Genomic DNA, 17,879 nt, shown 5'->3' on the forward strand with positions numbered 1-17,879 from the left:
AGGAGTGAGATTTACACACACAGCTCTTGCTGCCTTGCATCCATTACATGTGAGCTTCAATGAAAACAGTGCGAGTGACGTATGCGTGTGTGTGCTTCAATCATTCAATGAAAGCACTGCATTAATATAGAACAGTGATTAAACTTACTTGGAACCTGTGCATTAAACTGAACACCTTCCAGCAGGGGTGCCAACTGCCAACTTTTGAGTTTAGCTTGGAGTGAGAAATAAAGGGGAGGTGGTAAAAAAAAAATTGGTCAATTACATGAGACATGATACATTTCAGTAAGTTGTACTGTATCTTTCAACATACCTTCTAATGCTCATTCGTGTTTATTTACTGTGAGCTAGTACGCGTTAGTAATAATGAGGAAGAGATGATCAGTTCATCTGCCGCTTGAACTGAGGCGCTACAGCGATCTGTCACGTCACATTTAAGAGCGCCAAAACAATATTTATTTATTTTATTTCGTAATAAAATTGACAGAATTTGAAAGCTGAGACTTTGTTTTATATCAAAAGTAACCTGCTCTCACTTGTCTGTCGGTGTCAGTGTCCTCTTTACTCCGATGTTTTTTTCACAGCATGAGAAAACGTGTGGCGTGAGAAGAGTGTCACTATACTGCAGCAGCCCTGTCCCAGCCAATCAGAATCGAGTATTCAGACAGACCATGGTATAATAAAAATTATAATTAGAAATATAGATTTAAAAAACTATATATTTACTGATATAATAAGTCAATGTTACCCGTGTACATAAACTACAGATCTATTTTGCATTTAAAAAAATATATATATATTTATATTTATATAATGTTTATATTATAATAAACATTATAAAACAGTGTTTTTCTCATGTATAAACAACTGAAATTATTGTACAACTGCTGCAAAATGTTGACTTCTAGGTTACCATTGGAGGTAGCAATGCAATATTTGCATTAAAAAAATGCAAAAATGTATTTATGGGTGAAGTGGGTAATTTCTGTGCCATTTTGGAAGCATAATTTTAAATAAATAGTATTTATTTCTAAATTTGTATACATATTACTATATTTTAGTAATAAAAATTATTACCAAAGCATTATTCTTTCAACATCCGGTTTACATATATCTTTATTTATTTTTATTGAACCTTTTTAAAGGTTCCAAATATGATTTTACGACATTTGGAAAGCACAAAAAATCATGTACATTTGCTTTTTATTGATTTTACCTCTGCTTTTAATTGTGTTCAGCCTCATATTTTGGCAAAGAAACTGATTGATCATTTTCATTTAGACTTAAACATTGTATGTTGGTTGGTGGATTTTTTTAACTAATAGATCCCAAAGAGTACGTGTCAATGACGTGTTGTCTATAATGCATTGTTATCTTCAACTGCTACCCCACAGGGTTGTGTTTTGTCCCCTCTTTTGTTTTCTTTATACACTGATGACTATCGGAGTATTTTTAATGGGAGACAAATTGTTAAATTTGCAGATGACTGTGATTGTGTCTCTCATCACTGAGTTTGAGTCAGATCCTGGTCCTGTGGTAGATCATTTTATTAAATGGTGTGATGCTTCATTTTTAAATATTAATGCTTCTAAAACAAGAGATGTCCACTGATTTCCGTAAGAAGAGCTCTGTACCTGTGTTGCCTTCTGTCATAAAGGGACATCAGGTAGAAGTGGTCAAACAGTATAAATGTATAAAACAGTATTTGATGATAAACTAAAATTCAAGGCAAACACTGATATTATTAAGAGGAAAAGCTCTTCAGCGTATGTATTTTCTAAGGAAACTTCGAACTTTTAATATGGATGCTTCCTTTATGAAAATGTTTTATACTTCTTTTATTGAATCTGTCTTAAGTTTTTCCATTATTTGTTGGTATGGCAATCTTAATGTCAAGAATAGGAGGAAGTTGATTAGTATAGTTACAATGTGCAGCAAGATAGTGGGGACTGACTTAAGGACTATCACACAAATTTATGAGCATAGGGTGAAGGGCCAGTTAGTCCTTTCTGATGTCACTCACCCATTGTGTCCTGAACTTCAACTGCTTCCTTCAGGACGGAGACTTAAACTCCCCTTGTGCAAATCAAATAGATATAAGAATTCCTTTATAACTGCTGCTATTAGGTTTTTAAATGATTTATTATCAATGTGTGTTCTTTTTTGTGTGTTTTGTGTTGCTATGTATACTGCTGTCTACATAAAGAATCGCCTTTAAGGACGATAAAGTTAAATCAAATCAATCAAATCAAAAGGTTACTTTAGTTGTTCCCTCATCGCTCCCTTATCATAATACAAATTGTTAAAGTTTAAAGTGTTATTACTGGGTGTAAGCAGTGGGCAGAGCAACCGGTTTCTGAATGAGAAATGAAAAGTACATCACATGTATCAACAAGCAGCTGGTAAATAGTTTCAAATAAAGATTGGATAAAGTTGCATAAACTCATCCTACCTCATCAAGGACAGATGTTATCTGCACAGGACACACAGTTCACCAAAACATCATAAAACAGTGTTTTTCTCATGAATAAACAACTGAAATGATTGTACAACTGCTGCAAAATGTTGACTTCTAGGTTACCATTGGAGGTAGCAAGGCAATATTTCCATTAAAATAAAATGCAAAATGTGTGAAGGATTTTTGGGGTGAAGTGGGTAATTTCTGTGCCATTTTGGAAGCATAATTTTAAAAGGTGATAACTTTAATATTAATAGGCATACATCTAAAAAAATATGACATGATCAATTAAAAAATTTTTTTAGAGACTCTTATTAGATGCATGATGGATTTTCAGTATATTCCTTAACAAAATATAAATGTCACACGGATCAGAGTCTGTCTCTCTTCCTTTAATGTCTGTCGTGTGTTTTCCACAGCTCAAGAGCAGCATGGTGAAGTCCAGAAAAACAGGATCCATGACATCACACAAACACCTGTTGGAGGACAGATGGCGGGACGTCTGCGGCCTGCAGGCTCTGGAGCAGCCGCCCCACCGTGGCTTCTCTTCCGTCCCTCTGCGTCCACATCACCAGTCCCGCGAGCACCTGACTCTGAACCGCGAGGGGGTGGTCAGCACAGCACCGGTACAGATCCGCAGAGGACAGGCCCAGGTCCAGCACCACAGACTTCCACTCCGAACCCAGACGAGCGGCCAGTTGGTTCAGATGCAGCATGGTTGGAACAGTCGAAAGGATGTGGTCAGGTACACCACACTGAACTGAAAACAAAGAAACAACCTATGATTTTCAGTAAGTCACACAGTAAGTAAATACAGTAAGTCACACATTGTGATCTGTTACACAAGCAAATCTCACTGCATTTATTGACATAATTACAGCAACAACAACAACAAAAAACTAATACTGTAAGGAAAATAGGGCATTTGTTTCGCATTCAGAACCGGTTGTATTTTTTGTAAGTGACTGATTTTCATGACGTTCGGTTCTGTTAATGGTTCTTTGAAATCTCTTCTTGCATAGTCCTTTCTGGTTGACATACAGCATGACCAGTGTAATCCAATTCACAAACAAATGACTCTTTTGAACTGATTCTTTTTAAAGATTCAATGAAAAAGACTGACAAATTAGTCTAAAACTTATACTGTATGTTTGGGACTTAAGTGTAATTACTGACCTGTTGCTCATTTGACAACATGTTAAAGATTTGAAAAATATTTTTCAACATTTTAAATAAAAGTATAATTAATAAATATAAAGTGTATTTTATATATATGCGCACACACACACATATTTTTTTTTTTTTATGTAGTTAGGAACAATCATGCTGGGGTATATTTTTTAAATATTATAAATGTTTTTTACAACAATAATAAATTATTATTATTATTAAGATGACATTGTAATTTAAAAATATCACTATCAATAATATATTATTATATAAACTTTTTTCTTAGTCAAGACCAGTTACTTTTTGTGTGTGTAATTTTGACCTCAGAAACCCTGGGGGCGGATGGGTGAGAAAACAGCATCTCTCATATGATGTGAGCATATTTGTTTGAATAATTTATTTGAAACTGTACCATTACCCTGACTGAAAAAGTTCATACTGCTGAATAAAATATGACAATGACAATAATCCAGCAGTCATTAGTCTCATATTTATGAAGCATCAGTAAGCCAAAACTGATTTACAAACAGAAAAAGCCTTAGAAATAGGCCTATTGAAAACGTAAACATCATTTGAATTATATTAGAAGAGAATGACTAGGAAAACATGTTTAACCCATCAAAATCAATTTCAAGGTGGCGACATCAACATCCAATCTTTTCTTTCCGTCCTTTCGAAATAAAGACACGTCATTGTTTTCGTGCGAAGAGAATAGAGATGAGTTTTATTTGAGCAGTGGGGATGAATGGAGCAAAGGTCGGTTTGAGAGTTTGTTTTGAGCTTCACAAATTCTTCACAAAATCAAGGACGTCCATTGATTTCTGCCGTCAAGAGACAGGAGTGGCCACACCGGGCCATGAGAATAACAACTCTCTATATCTAGAGCAGGACATCCACATCTTTAGTATCTTAGTGGAATCTAACACTCCTGCGATGGACATTTCATCATTTTCTTCTATAATTTGTGTTTGCTTTGTTTACTTCTCAGAAAAATCTATTGTTCGCCAAACATGTATGAAAACAGTCATTATTTTTGCAATTGCACTTTGTGACACTATAGGTGCAGAAATGGCACACTTCAGCTTTAAATTGAGGAGAAAAGATACACTTCCAGGGCATATATCCAAGTGTAGTAATTCTGTTATGGATTTGGACACTTTGCGGAAGTTCTTCACGGTTTTAAAGCTTCTAGACCCCAGAGACAAAGAAGATTAGTGTGTTGAGGTGCCCCGACAATCAGCGATAAACACCACAAAGAGGATTTCATGCAGAGAGTGCATGTGGGGTGGGGGGGGGGGGATCCATAAAATGTCTGTGGCAATACTTTATCTGATTAATGGCACATGGGGGTATAGAAAAGAAAAGAAGGAAACAATGAGACAGCCAGAGAAGAAGAAAGTGTAGAAAAGACATTGGGATGTGAATGTAAAAAAATCATGCTGTCAAAACAGCGATCAGTGTGTGTGTGTGTGTGTGTGTGTGTGTGTGTGCGTTTGGTTTATATTACATTGTGGGAACCAAATGTCCCCACAAGGATAGTAAAACCTGAGATCACCTCCATTGTGGGGACCAGCCCCACAAGGGAAATGGGTTAATAAACATACTAAATTATATTTTTTGAAAATGTAAAAATGCAGAAAGTTTTCTGTGATGGGTAGGTTTAGGGGTAGGGTTAGTGTAAGGAGATAGAATATACACAGTTTGTACAGTATAAAAACCATTAAGTCTATGGAGAGTCCCCACAAAGATAGTGAACCAGACACTGTGTGTGTGTGTGTGTGTGTGTGTGTGTGCGTGCGTGCGTGCGTGCGTGCGTGCGTGCGTGCGTGCGTGTGTTTTAATGTTTTAAAATATGTTTTAAAATGTTAATATTTTTATATATTAGCATTCATTTTTATGTCAATATATTCTAAAATATAATAAAATAAATATAATAAAAGTAATACAAAAATATAAAGATGAATAAAAAATGAAGCACACATGTACAATGAGTAGTAAATTAGTAATGATACTGATTTTACTTTCTCGAACTTCAAGTACACAAAACATGCTTTATTTTGACACGGAAATCACAGAAAATATAAAATAACATGCAGTTCAGTAAGTGAATCAGATGTTGATTCATAATCCACTAAAACAGATTAAATTAGTTAATTCAGTGAAGGATTCATTTTAACGGTTTCATTAAAAGATCTGACTCATAAGACTCATTTGACCGTAAATCGTGGTCATATTTTGTTTATGTGTGCAGTTTTGCCACTGTATTCAATATGCTATTCACAGGCATATTTATCACCCATGTTTATTTTATTCTGCTGGCAATAATGTATGATAATGTATGGGTTATCATTAAAAAAAGTAGCATTTGAGTGGCCATGGGACTAACAACAGGACAGTGGAAATGGATGTGGAAAAACTTACGTAGTGCATCTTTATTTTTCTTTATTTTGAGTGTCAGCCTCTGTAACTCACACTAAACATGATTTTAAAAGTGCAAAACACAATTTAATATTCAGTCACTCATGTTATATAGCTTATATAGTTATATATTAAATGTATAGCACAAAATTAAAGTTGATTAAAACAAAAGAAAAAACAACAATGGCAATCAAAATGAATAAGTAATATTAGTGTAAAATGAATAAATTGTAAAGAAAGAAAGAAAGAAAGAAAGAAAGAAAGAAAGAAAGAAAGAAAGAAAGAAAGAAAGAAAGAAAGAAAGAAAGAAAGAAAGAAAGAAAGAAAGAAAGAAAGAAAGAAAGAAAGAAAGAAAGAAAGAAAGAAAGAAAGAAAGAAAGAAAGAAAGAGAGGGTGCTCTGTAAAGAACATTGCCTGGGTTTCGGCGAAATGCTTAACTTTTCTGAGAATTGCTTCTTTTTTATAGGATGGAGCATTCCAGCTGCAATTTCCGTGCGTACATGTGGACGCTTAACTCCAGGCTGCTGGAGGGAACAGATCGTACACTTTAAGAATGTAAAGAAGCCTTGATCTGAGGGGACAGTTACAGCATCTTTAGGCTGAAGAGAGCTTATGGAGACAAGTGTAAATGTACAGTATATATAGTCTATCCATCACGCTTCAGTTTTAAAAAGTGTCCGTGAGTGCATGTTTAACAGCTGCAAGTGTTTACAAAATTAATTAAACATCCCAGTGAGAGGATGCTGTAAATTTGAAGGATTAGGAATATGTTTTGGGCTTTTTTGAAGACAATAAAAACACACAGCCTTGAGCAAGTATATATGTGTGTGTTGAGTGTCTCTCAATGTCTCTCTCTCTCTCTATGTACGAGTGTGGCGGAGCGAGTGAAGGAGGGAATGAGGTTTGAACAGCTCACCCGGCGGCATGAGATTAAAGCCCAATTTATACTTCTGCGTCGAACTCACAAAGTGATACCCTGACGTGGGTATACCCCATATAGATGAATATCAAGATTTTAATATTGCACAGAAGTTTTTTGAAGGTCTTCCGAAAGTACCAGCTGAAATAAATCCTAAACTTGAGCAACCATTGTTATTGCCTGAACTGTACTCAGCAGTGATGAGAATGGCCAATGGTAAAGCTCCAGGAATCGATGGAATCCCCATAGAGTTTTATAAAACTTTTTGGAGCACAATGGAGTTTGTGATACACAATGATCAGTCCAATTGTATTCCCGGTATAGATCAATTTTTGATAACATATCTTTTATAAGGGATTTACTCCATACTTCTAATTTGTTTGGTTTTAAATTTGTATTGTTTTCGATGGATCAAGAGAAGGCTTTCGATCGTGTGGAGCAGAAATATTTATGGAGCACAATGGAGGCTTTTCATTTTTCTTCAGGTTTTCTGAATATGGTTAAAATTCTTTATGAAGGTATTGAAAGTGTATTAAGGTCAATGGTGGCTTAAGTGCCTATTTTAAGGTGAAAAGGGGGATAAGACAAGGTTGCTCATTATCGGGCATGTTGTATACATTAGCTATCGAACCTTTATTGAACAGATTTGACAATTATTTAATTGGGCTTAAAATTGCAGATGAGTTTGCACCTGTGTATACATCAGCTTATGCAGATGATGTTGTGGTTATTATTAAAAATCAAGATGGTATAAATAAAGTCAATTGGAAAAAGAGTTCTGGTTTATTAGTAGGAGATTGGAGGGAAGAAAAGCCCCAATTACCAGGTGGAGTAAGTTGGAGTAATGGAGGTTTTAAGTATTTAGCGGTTTATTTAGGAAATAATTGTATGGAAAAGAAAATTGGGAGGGGATTTTAGAAATGGTATAAGGAATATAAAGAAAATGGAGATGCTTCGTCCACGTATGTCTTAGATATGGAATATTAATTGTCAATAATTTGATAGCTTCTGCATTATGACATAAATTAGCAGTTTTAGATCCTCCAATTGGTATTTAATGAAAGATTAAAGAATGGTTGTTGATTTCTTCTGGGAAAAAAATGCACTACCACAGAGTGTTTTATATCTTTCAAAAGAGTTTGGAGGTCAAAGTTTGATACATTTAGCCAGTAGAAACGCTGCTTTTAGAATACAATTTGTGCAAAAGTTTTTATATGGTAACCTAGAAACATCATGGCGAGTATTAACTGGGTGTATTCTAATGCAAGTTGGAAATTTAGGATTCAAACAAACTGTTTATCTTTTGGACAGCAATGTCTTAAATGTGAGAGGAATTCTTCCTTTTTATTGAAGTGTTTTTAAAGCTTGGGACATTCTAGAATGCAGAAAACTTTTCTCTTTATATTGGCTATTAGAAGAACCAATTGTTTATGGGTCAAGAATGGAATTTAAGAGAAATGAGGCCCCAGGCATGGATGATGCCTTCATCAAAGCTAAAGTTGTTACAGTAAAACATCTGGCATTATTAGCAGGCTCAGAATTGGACAATGTGGATGCTGTGGCGAGAGGACGTGGTGTTCATTCGGTTCGGAAAGTTGGACAGATCCTACAGTTTTCAAGATTCATTAACAGAAGAAGAAAAATTGCGGCTAAAAAATTAAACGAAAGGTTGTAAAACACCTGATCACCTCATTCCGAGCATGGGTGTAAGACCCAAAATTGATGAAGAGGACTTTCAGGTGTTATCTTGGATTTTTAAAAATGATGTTCGTTTTACTGTTTTTAATTCTATTGGAGGAAAATGTGTTTATACTTTGTGTTAAAATGTTGAATAAAGAAAAACTTAAAAATAGGATAGATACACCTTGGAGAAAATATTTAGTAATTTTTAAGCCACCATTGACCAAAGGGGTTGGAAATATTCAATGGAGAATATTGCACGGTATTATCGCTGTTAACGCTTTTGTGTCCATTTTGAATTCTGAAGTTATTGATAAATGTCCTTTTTGTAATTGTAGAGAAACAATTTTTCATTGTTTCCTCAGATTAACGATAAATTCCTTTGATTTTTTCAAAGGTGAAATTTGGGAAATTTGGGAAAAACAAGAAATGTAAAATTTAGAATTTTCTATTGGGTCAATGGCAATTTATGCAACACGAACCAGGAAAATTGAAAATAACAATTATATTGATGCTCTTGTGTTTTTTAAATGCATTGTCAGAGCTAGAATATTTTTAGAATATAAATATTATAGTTTTATGGATAATAAAGAGGGTTTTAAAGAAAATGGGTGAACAGTTGTCTTTTTCAGAGAAACTTGCATAATGTTTGTATTTTTAAATAGTTTTTTTTTTTTTTTTTTTTTTTTTGGTGACCTTTTAAGAAAGGTAAAATAAAGTTTTGTTAAAATTAAAATTCTATCTCTCTCTCTAGGAAAAGTAAATTAGTTCATTTTGGCCAGGGTGATAGTAAACCACCCACACATGGCATCTAGGGAACAGCAAGCTGTGCCATATCTCCGGAAAATTCCAGGAAATCTCACAAAAAAAAAACTGCTTTTCAACAAGCTTGACGTCACAGGACAAGGCTTGTTTATCTGAAGTTAAAAAATAGAGCTTATAGCCTAAATACGTATACTATATAAACCATTTATTGGTTTATATAATAATTATTTAACATCTAACCTAACATAAACCAGCAGGATACCATCACAATGTGACAGTAATGTTCCTGTTTCAGGAGGGTTCACTGAGGACATATACACTGCATTTACACTGCAGGTCTTGATTCCCAATTCCCATTTGTTGACTTTATCTGATTTTTTTGATGACCAGCTTACATCTTTTAAAAGTAACCCATATCTGATATCTGCATTTACACTTGGCAAAAAAACAAGGTAGACGTATACTGACCCGAAAAGCATAGGCCAAAAAGGAAGTAAAAATAGACAAAGACGAAGGATAATACAAGCTTTTGCTTTCCGCACCATCTTTAAAGGTCAGTAAATGCATTAAGGAGGAGAGGAGAGAGGAGAACCTGCGCAATGAAAAGAGTCATGTGATCGTGGTCCACCTGAGTTGACGTGATTCGCCCGGTCGCTTTTTTAATGATGTACGACTTGCATTAACGGGACAAACATGGCATGTTAACAAAAACATCGTGTCTTAACATGTATCAAATTACTCACTATTTTAATATCTGAGTGTGTTGTAATTAATGTGATATGAGTAAGTTTGATGTGATTGGCTTCTTCTATGATCTTCTATTTCATAAATGTGATTTTAGTACATTCCACTTTTTATCAGGGTTCAAATGTTCCACAACATTCCTTTACTTATGACCACAATTCTGCTTCTCCAGGAAGGAATTACCGTTAGATAACTGGATGTGCTCTAAACTGAAAAAAATGCTAACTGAAAGATAAGACTACACCTCTTTCCAATGAAAATTTCCGGTCAAAAATATGTGGCTTATGTGTATACACAAAGACGACGAATGGAATTAACACTTGAGTTGATACTAAACACTGAACAACTATCAAACCAGAGCTATTAATGCTAATTAAAAACACACACACATACATATACATATACATACATACATACATACATATATATATATATATATATATATATATATACATACATACATACATACATACATACATATATATATATATATATATATAAAGCATTGATATTATTTATATAATTTAAATTATATTTTATATTATTTATAAAAAAAATTTTGAGATATTAAAAATTAATACAATTAACAAACCATTCATAAAAATAACAATTATGTTTTTAATTAGCATTAATAGCATGATATATATGTATGGTCACACTTTACAATAAGGTCTCATTTGTTAACATTAATCCATTAAATAACATGAATAATAACATTAAATAACTATGAGCAATACATTTGCTACTCTATTTATTAATGTTATAAATCCAGCTGTTAATTATTTGTTCATGTTAGTTCACAGTGCATTAACTAATGTTAACAAATATAACTTTTAATTTAAATAATGTGTTAGTAAATGTTAAAATGTGTGTGTGTGTGTGTGTGTGTGTGTGTGTGTGTGTGTGTGTGTGTGTGTGTGTGTGTGTGTGTGTGTGTGTGTGTGTGTGTGTGTGTGTGTGTGTGTGTGTGTGTGTGTGTGTGTGTGTGTGTGTGTGTGTGTGTGTGTGTATGTATAATGTTTTTATACATTAAAGTTGAACAATTTTTTTACATTATTATAATCACTTTAATATAGCATTAATAGCTCTGGCCAATGTTTAGAATCCCTTCCACAAAGAATGGATTTTCTTCCGTAAATCTGTAAAAGATGTTTTCAATTTGTAAGTTAAAAGTTCTTTCACTTTTTAAGAAATGATTGAAGAAAAGAAAAGTTTATAAATAAATGTTATATTTCTTTTTGACAATAAAAATTCTGCAAAAAAAAAAACTGTATAATATTTTGTGGTGGGGTCAGTGAAAAGACGGGAAGGGAAATTACAAATCTGAAGTGACTGTGCCAGCACAAAAGTACATATTGTGGTTGGTTATTCTTCAGATGACTGACACAATCAGTTCAAGTCATTAATCCAGCTCCATATAAACAAAGACAGACACAAAATCTCTCTGTTGTCGAACTGTAAAAGATTTGCTCTTCAATTCGAGACAGATGGTTTCGTGTTATGAAGTGGCTCAAAATGTTCTAACGGCGGACCATAAATCTAAGAACTATTAATTGTCTTTAATAGACCCCATCTGTAAGCCTTGCCTTTGGGCACATGGACGGCGCTCTTGTGTGGCTAAACTGGCTGTGTACATCCGAGTGTAGAGGCCAGCTGGAACGGCCTAGCGATGCAGCCGCTTCCACATTCTGACAGGAAGACTCTCCGCAAGCCAATGTTCCTGAAAATGGGTGGAGGGAGCAGAGGAGGAGAATCGATGTGACGTTCCAACAAAAACAAGTGAACAGCACTGTGTTGGCTTGTTTCAAAAAGCAAATTATTAAAAGTGGCGCACGAGGAGAAGTCCGGCTTAGTCGACACTAATGCGATAGTTACTAAGAATACAACTGGGGTATCTTGCATGCTATTATTGATTAACTTGCTTAAATGCTTTCACCAATAACGGACTTCTAAAAATTATGACCTGTTCATATAATCTAAGTCTGCTTGGTTTTCATCACCTCCTCATGATCAAGGTCTCATACAAGCCAGTTTGGACAGAAAACTTCCACAATAACTCTATAAGCAGTCACAGGGAAATCTAAACATGCTAAATTAAGCCATAATGGAAGTCAGTTGGGGTAAATTTGTCTAAAGGCCCGCCACAGAACATTTCGACCTCGTAAACAACTTCAAATTCAGAACCTTACAGCTTCAGGTGCGACGATTCCCAGAACCCGTAAGTGAAGGCTTAAGGTACAATTTGCATAGTTTTCCTTAAAGCGAGCATCTCATAAATAAACATGCAAATGCGCATGACCCGCAGGTGTGCAAATGGACTTGACAAATGAGGATATCATGTCCCCACTTGACTGATTTCCATTCAAAAGTAGGTAATAAGATGATAAGGATTGTGCATGCGTCTCCTTTATTAATGTGTTCGTGACACTGCAGATTCAGCGCCCGTCACAACGATGGAAGATGAAAGCAAGTTGAATGAAAAACACGTTCCCATGCCAACGGAATGACATCATTGCTGTTAAGATCCAAATTCATAGCGACATGAATATTAATAATTTGAGCAGCGGGCGAACATAAAAGCGGGGAAGGAAAAACAAAGCACCACAATTGTTTGTGTCCCTGAACGGCCTCTGACAGTCAACCATATTAAGCTAAGAAGATCTTTAAATTAAAGCGAGTACTTAAGTGTGAAGAATGTTTGCTCAGAGTAGCGCTTGTCCTCGACTTCCTAGAAATCTGCAAGCACGCTTCTTTTTTTCCCTTGTTTCTTTTACGCTTTCTCCCTCCCCAACCCCCAATATATTACCATCTGAACCACAGTAAGTCAATAAAATCTTCAGCTCAGCAACTGCAGACGGGAGAGAGAGGGAGAGCAGCCAACAAACGGCTTTGATTATATTTTTCCTAGAAAGGAGGATGCTCAGCGAGAGTGCTGGGCCGCAGCGCTAGTGCCAGGAATTAATGTAGCTTTCATGGAAAACCAGGCAGCGCACCAATCTGGCCTGACTCAAAACACAACTTCAGCTCTTTTTTTTCTTTTTTTATACCTCGCTTTCCCTCTGTTTTTCTTTTTCGTCTTGTTTTTCTAGAAGGGAAGGGGTTGGGGGGTTTTCAGAGGTGTTCTGGGATTTAGTTTGACTGTATGACTAAAAATGGGAGACGCGGAGCGTGAACGTGGGGTTGTTAGTGGGTGTTCTGTTCTCTCATGGGAAACAACAGAAAGCACATAATAAGCTGTCTTTCAGCAAAACAGCAGCTGAAATATATACAGTGCAAAGTGAGAACTTTTGTTTCCTTAGACATCTGTGCAGCTGAAACAATGGTGCGGATGTAAATAATGCATTTCACAGAATGTAGGCTATATGCAAACACATTGGCTTTTAAATCATATGGAAATTTGCTATGCTTTAAATACAGCATTTGTTATAGGTTCTCTGCTAGAATTGGAGACAGGGGGTTTGGGGTTAGGAATGATTAGATAAGGGCAATTAAACCATATTTTATTTAACCCTCTGGACAATTTGAAAGATTGAAATAAGGTATATATATATATATATATAAGGTGAAACAGTGAGGGAGTGTAAGGGAACAGATAGATACATCAATCTAAAATGGCGTAGAATAATGTTATAGAATGCATGTATATATATATATTCTTTTTACATATTTGTTTATTTATAGATTTTTATTATATATTTTATGTTGCAAATTAATAAAATAGTAATAACTATAATAAACCAAATAATTCAATTACAAACTATACAATATGATGATGCATCAGCCAATATGCCATTATAGGAAATAATAGAAAATATGGTAATTTAGATGTAATAGCACAAACTGACAAATATTAAAAGAGAGGTAAGATGGCCCCTATGAGGTAAGATTATACTTTTACAGAATGTCAAATATTTGATATGATTCTTATTAATATTAATATATTTTTTAAAGTGTGATTAATGTAAAATATTAAACAAAATTTTATTTTGACAATTTAGTTGACAAATCCCTCATTAACAAATAAACAGAAAAAAACTTTGATATTCAACATAAAACAATGTCACTATTTTCCAGAGACATAAAATTAGATCAATTAACCTCAAAACTGGACTGGACTGGACTGACTAAATCTCACATATGTTGATATTCAGATGAAATGACGAAATTAAAAATAGCGTAGCCATTCATCAAAAGTGCTGAAATGAGATTTTGTGTCATCTATGGTCAGGAGAAAAATAAGGTGAGGGGTCATCTTACCCCAACCTTTTTTAATGTTTTTGAAAGGAGTCTCTTATGGTTATCAAGCCTGCATTTATTTGATCAAAAATACAGAAAAAAACAGTAATATTGTGAAATATTATTAATATTTAAAATAAAGGTTTTCTATTTTTTATTATTACTTTAAAATATATTTTATTTCTGTGATACAAAGCTGAATTTTCATCAGCCATAGTCTTCAGTGTCACATGATCCTTCAAATATCATTCTAATATGCTGATTTATTATCACTGTTGGAAACAGTTGTGCTGCTTAATATTATTTTATAACCTTTGATACTTTTTTCACGATTCTTTGATGAATAAAAGGTAAAAAATAAAACAGGAAAAAAAACTGCATATTTTGTAACAATATACACAGTTCAAAAGTTTAGGGTCAGTATTTTTTTTCTTTTAGAAAGAAATTAATAATTTTATTCAGCAAGGATATGTTAAAATAGTAAAAAGTGATAGTAGAGTATAGTTAGAAAATAATTCTATTTTACATATATGCTGTTCTTTTTAACTTTTTATTCATCAATGAATCCTGAAAAAAATATCATAGTTACAAAAAATATATATTAAGCAGCACAACTGTTTCCAACATTGATAATAGCTAATTATCAACTCAGCTTCTTAGAATGATTTCTGAAGGATCATGTGACTGAAGCCTGGAGTAATGATGCTGAAAATTCAGCTTTGTCACAAAACTTTTTTTTTAACTATATTTTAAAATATATTGAAATAGAAAACCATTATTTAAATTATTATAATATTTCACAATATTACTGTTTTTTGTTTGTTTTTTCTTTATTTTTGATCAAGTAAATGCAGGCTTGATGGGCATCTCCACACTTTTGGTAGGCTACTGTACTGTAGTAGGCTATATCTGTATAAATTACATTACATTATAAATCTATTCTATTTAAAATGGTTACAAAAGTATTAATTTATTACAGTATATAGCTGTGCTTTCACACACATGTGATGAGACAACATTTGGTTCCCGCCGGTAGGCTATAGGACGAACCTGTGTATACACACGTGCGCGCTATTTATCTTCATTTTATGTATTTATTTACTGTCGTTGTTGTTCTGTGAGATTTAGCTCAAAGATATAGCGCAAGTAAGTTAGGCTACATACACACAGGCAGGACTCACCTGTGAACGGCGGAGGAGGAGACTCAGACTCGGTGTCTTCCGCACACAGTCGCAGTAATTTGTCTTTGATCCAGGGGAAATCTTTCTCTAATGACTGTGTAAAGTGATAGAAGGCGCGCGAGCCGCGAGTGGGCAGAATATCCAGCAGCTTTAACGTCTTTTTCCTATTAGACGGCTCAGACTCAATCTCTTCTAAATGACTCTCCGTTAATATCTCCTCCTGGTATAAATACTGTATGATCATGTCGTCCACTAAAAGCTCCTCGGCCAAAAAAAGCCGTTGAGATCGGAGCAGTTTTTTGTGTTTTGGGTCCATATTTGAACCCGATGACCCAGTTAAAAGCCCGAACTATGCTGAACAACTGATTTAACTATAAAGACATCGCTTCAACAGCAGGGGAAATAGCGATGAATCCTCGTTAACCTATCAATAAATGTTGGCAAATGCACATAAAGTAATGTTTGTGTGTGTGTATTACAGAAATATCACAACTTTGCGCTCTTGTACACATTTCCGCGTCATGTGTCGCATTTATTTCTACCGGCTGGAAACGAAGTGCCGGAGGAACTAATTTTAGGCACATTTCTTGTTCCCACATTTGTGTACACTTCCACACACATTTGGCTATTGTACAGAAATTAGGATCACAAACCAAAATAACCTGACAAGCTGTATTGTAACCTAACACAATACAGCTGCTTTCAACCTCTTCAGACCCAGACACTGCCAACCAGACCCTCAATTATAAAACTAGATTTTTTAGGTAATAGGCCCACATTAAAAACATTAACAAGCATCAAAACATTAACAAACGTTGTTACATGCTATTATTAATGCACCACATTTATAATTTATTTTATTAAGAAAATCGAATATGTTTCATATGCATTTTACTTTCACAGACTATTTATTTATTAATTTGCCTATAATGCCAACTTAACACGATTTGATTGTATTTTGTTGTAGTAACAATTCATCTTAAAAACAATTCGACTTCAACAAATTCAAAACTTTGTATATTATTAAGCTGCCTGTTACTGACATTTTCCCCTGATTAGGAAAGTTCTTTTGAATATATTTCCATGTCCTCGTGACATTTTGTTTGAAACGCTAAGCTTTTGTTTTGCCCATGAAGTGGCTTTAGTCATTCAAATGCTTGGTTCTGATTTTTCAGAGCAATAGTAGTTCCAGGAAGAGTGGATTATTTGAATATCATGGCATTTATGAGCTGCAAGAAGCTGTATCTACGTAAATCCCCCTTGGTATTATTTGCATGTCCAATCCTGAGATCCTGAGGGTCCATACCATCATTGTCTTTCGCAGCATGTCCTTGTGCAAATAGAGCCCTATATTTTTTTATTCATTACATTTATGGTATGGCTCCTTATACAACAGTAGCCTACATAAGGCCCGTCTTACCATCAAGCACATTTTACACTAAGCCTTTTTGCAAGGATTTTCTCTTCAGATAATCCATTATTTTTGAGGCTTATGGACTTCAAGCTAAAAGTATCCACAGTGTCGATTAAGGTCATGGATTTTTGCAGAAAAAATGTCATGTATAGTCACTAAATGTATAAAACATATTATTTTTTTGTTCAGTTTAGAATTGATGTGATGAATGTTGATGTTGTATAATTGCATGTTTATAAACTGTTTCATAATTGCCCTTTGCTCTGAATAATGTCCTGTATGTTGTGCTTCTGCTCGTGACGCCTCAGCTGTCTGAAATTTGAATGAACAGTTTAGATATTATCATGCTGATAATGCCATAATGGTACAAAAGGTGTCACGTGTGGTTTTGCATTGCTTTGCATTAGGCTGCTTTTTTATCAGATGTACAGTACAACATGCCATGACTTTGAGCTGAAGTAGTCCAGTGAATTGTATTCTGTGCATGTGTGAGAGTTCATAGCACTTGCCCCTGAAGAGACCTTTTAAACTCTGTACTTGACCGCTTGAGCTGTTAAGACGTTCACCAAGCCAGTGCCAGGTCCGGTCATGTAACGGGATATGAACTTAAGAATATTCTTCACTTGGTCGGTTCAGGTCCTCTTACCTTCAACCACTGACAAATTTCAGGTCAACATGTTTGTGTGTCTTTCTACTTTTTTTTTATTTTTATTTTTAAGTCCTAATATTCCTTGTCACTAAGGATTTCTTGGAAGATTTCTTCTGGAATTGCATCCAAACTTTTGCAAAGAAAAAAGAAAAATTGCAAAGAAACTAATTATAAATATTAAAAACCATATTCATAAAATATAAATATTAAATGTATCGATGTCATTACACTGGCCCTACCTGTAA

The 17,879-nt window shown here is 34.5% G+C and overlaps 1 protein-coding gene across 1 annotated transcript; it reads right to left on the bottom strand.

Moving 5' to 3' along the window:
- Positions 1-1,523: 1,523 nt before the first annotated feature.
- Positions 1,524-16,271, bottom strand: cradd (CARD and death domain containing adaptor protein). Its single transcript, XM_082167864.1, has 2 exons — positions 15,572-16,271; positions 1,524-3,218 (listed from the first exon to the last, which is right to left on the bottom strand). The coding sequence occupies exons 1-2, from the start codon at positions 15,885-15,887 to the stop codon at positions 2,923-2,925; spliced, it is 612 nt and encodes a 203-aa protein (XP_082023990.1). The 5' UTR covers positions 15,888-16,271; the 3' UTR covers positions 1,524-2,922.
- Positions 16,272-17,879: the final 1,608 nt, after the last annotated feature.

The sequence above is a fragment of the Leuciscus leuciscus genome (genome assembly GCF_965113295.1).
Source record: "Leuciscus leuciscus genome assembly, chromosome: 4".
Lineage (NCBI taxonomy): Eukaryota > Metazoa > Chordata > Actinopteri > Cypriniformes > Leuciscidae > Leuciscus > Leuciscus leuciscus.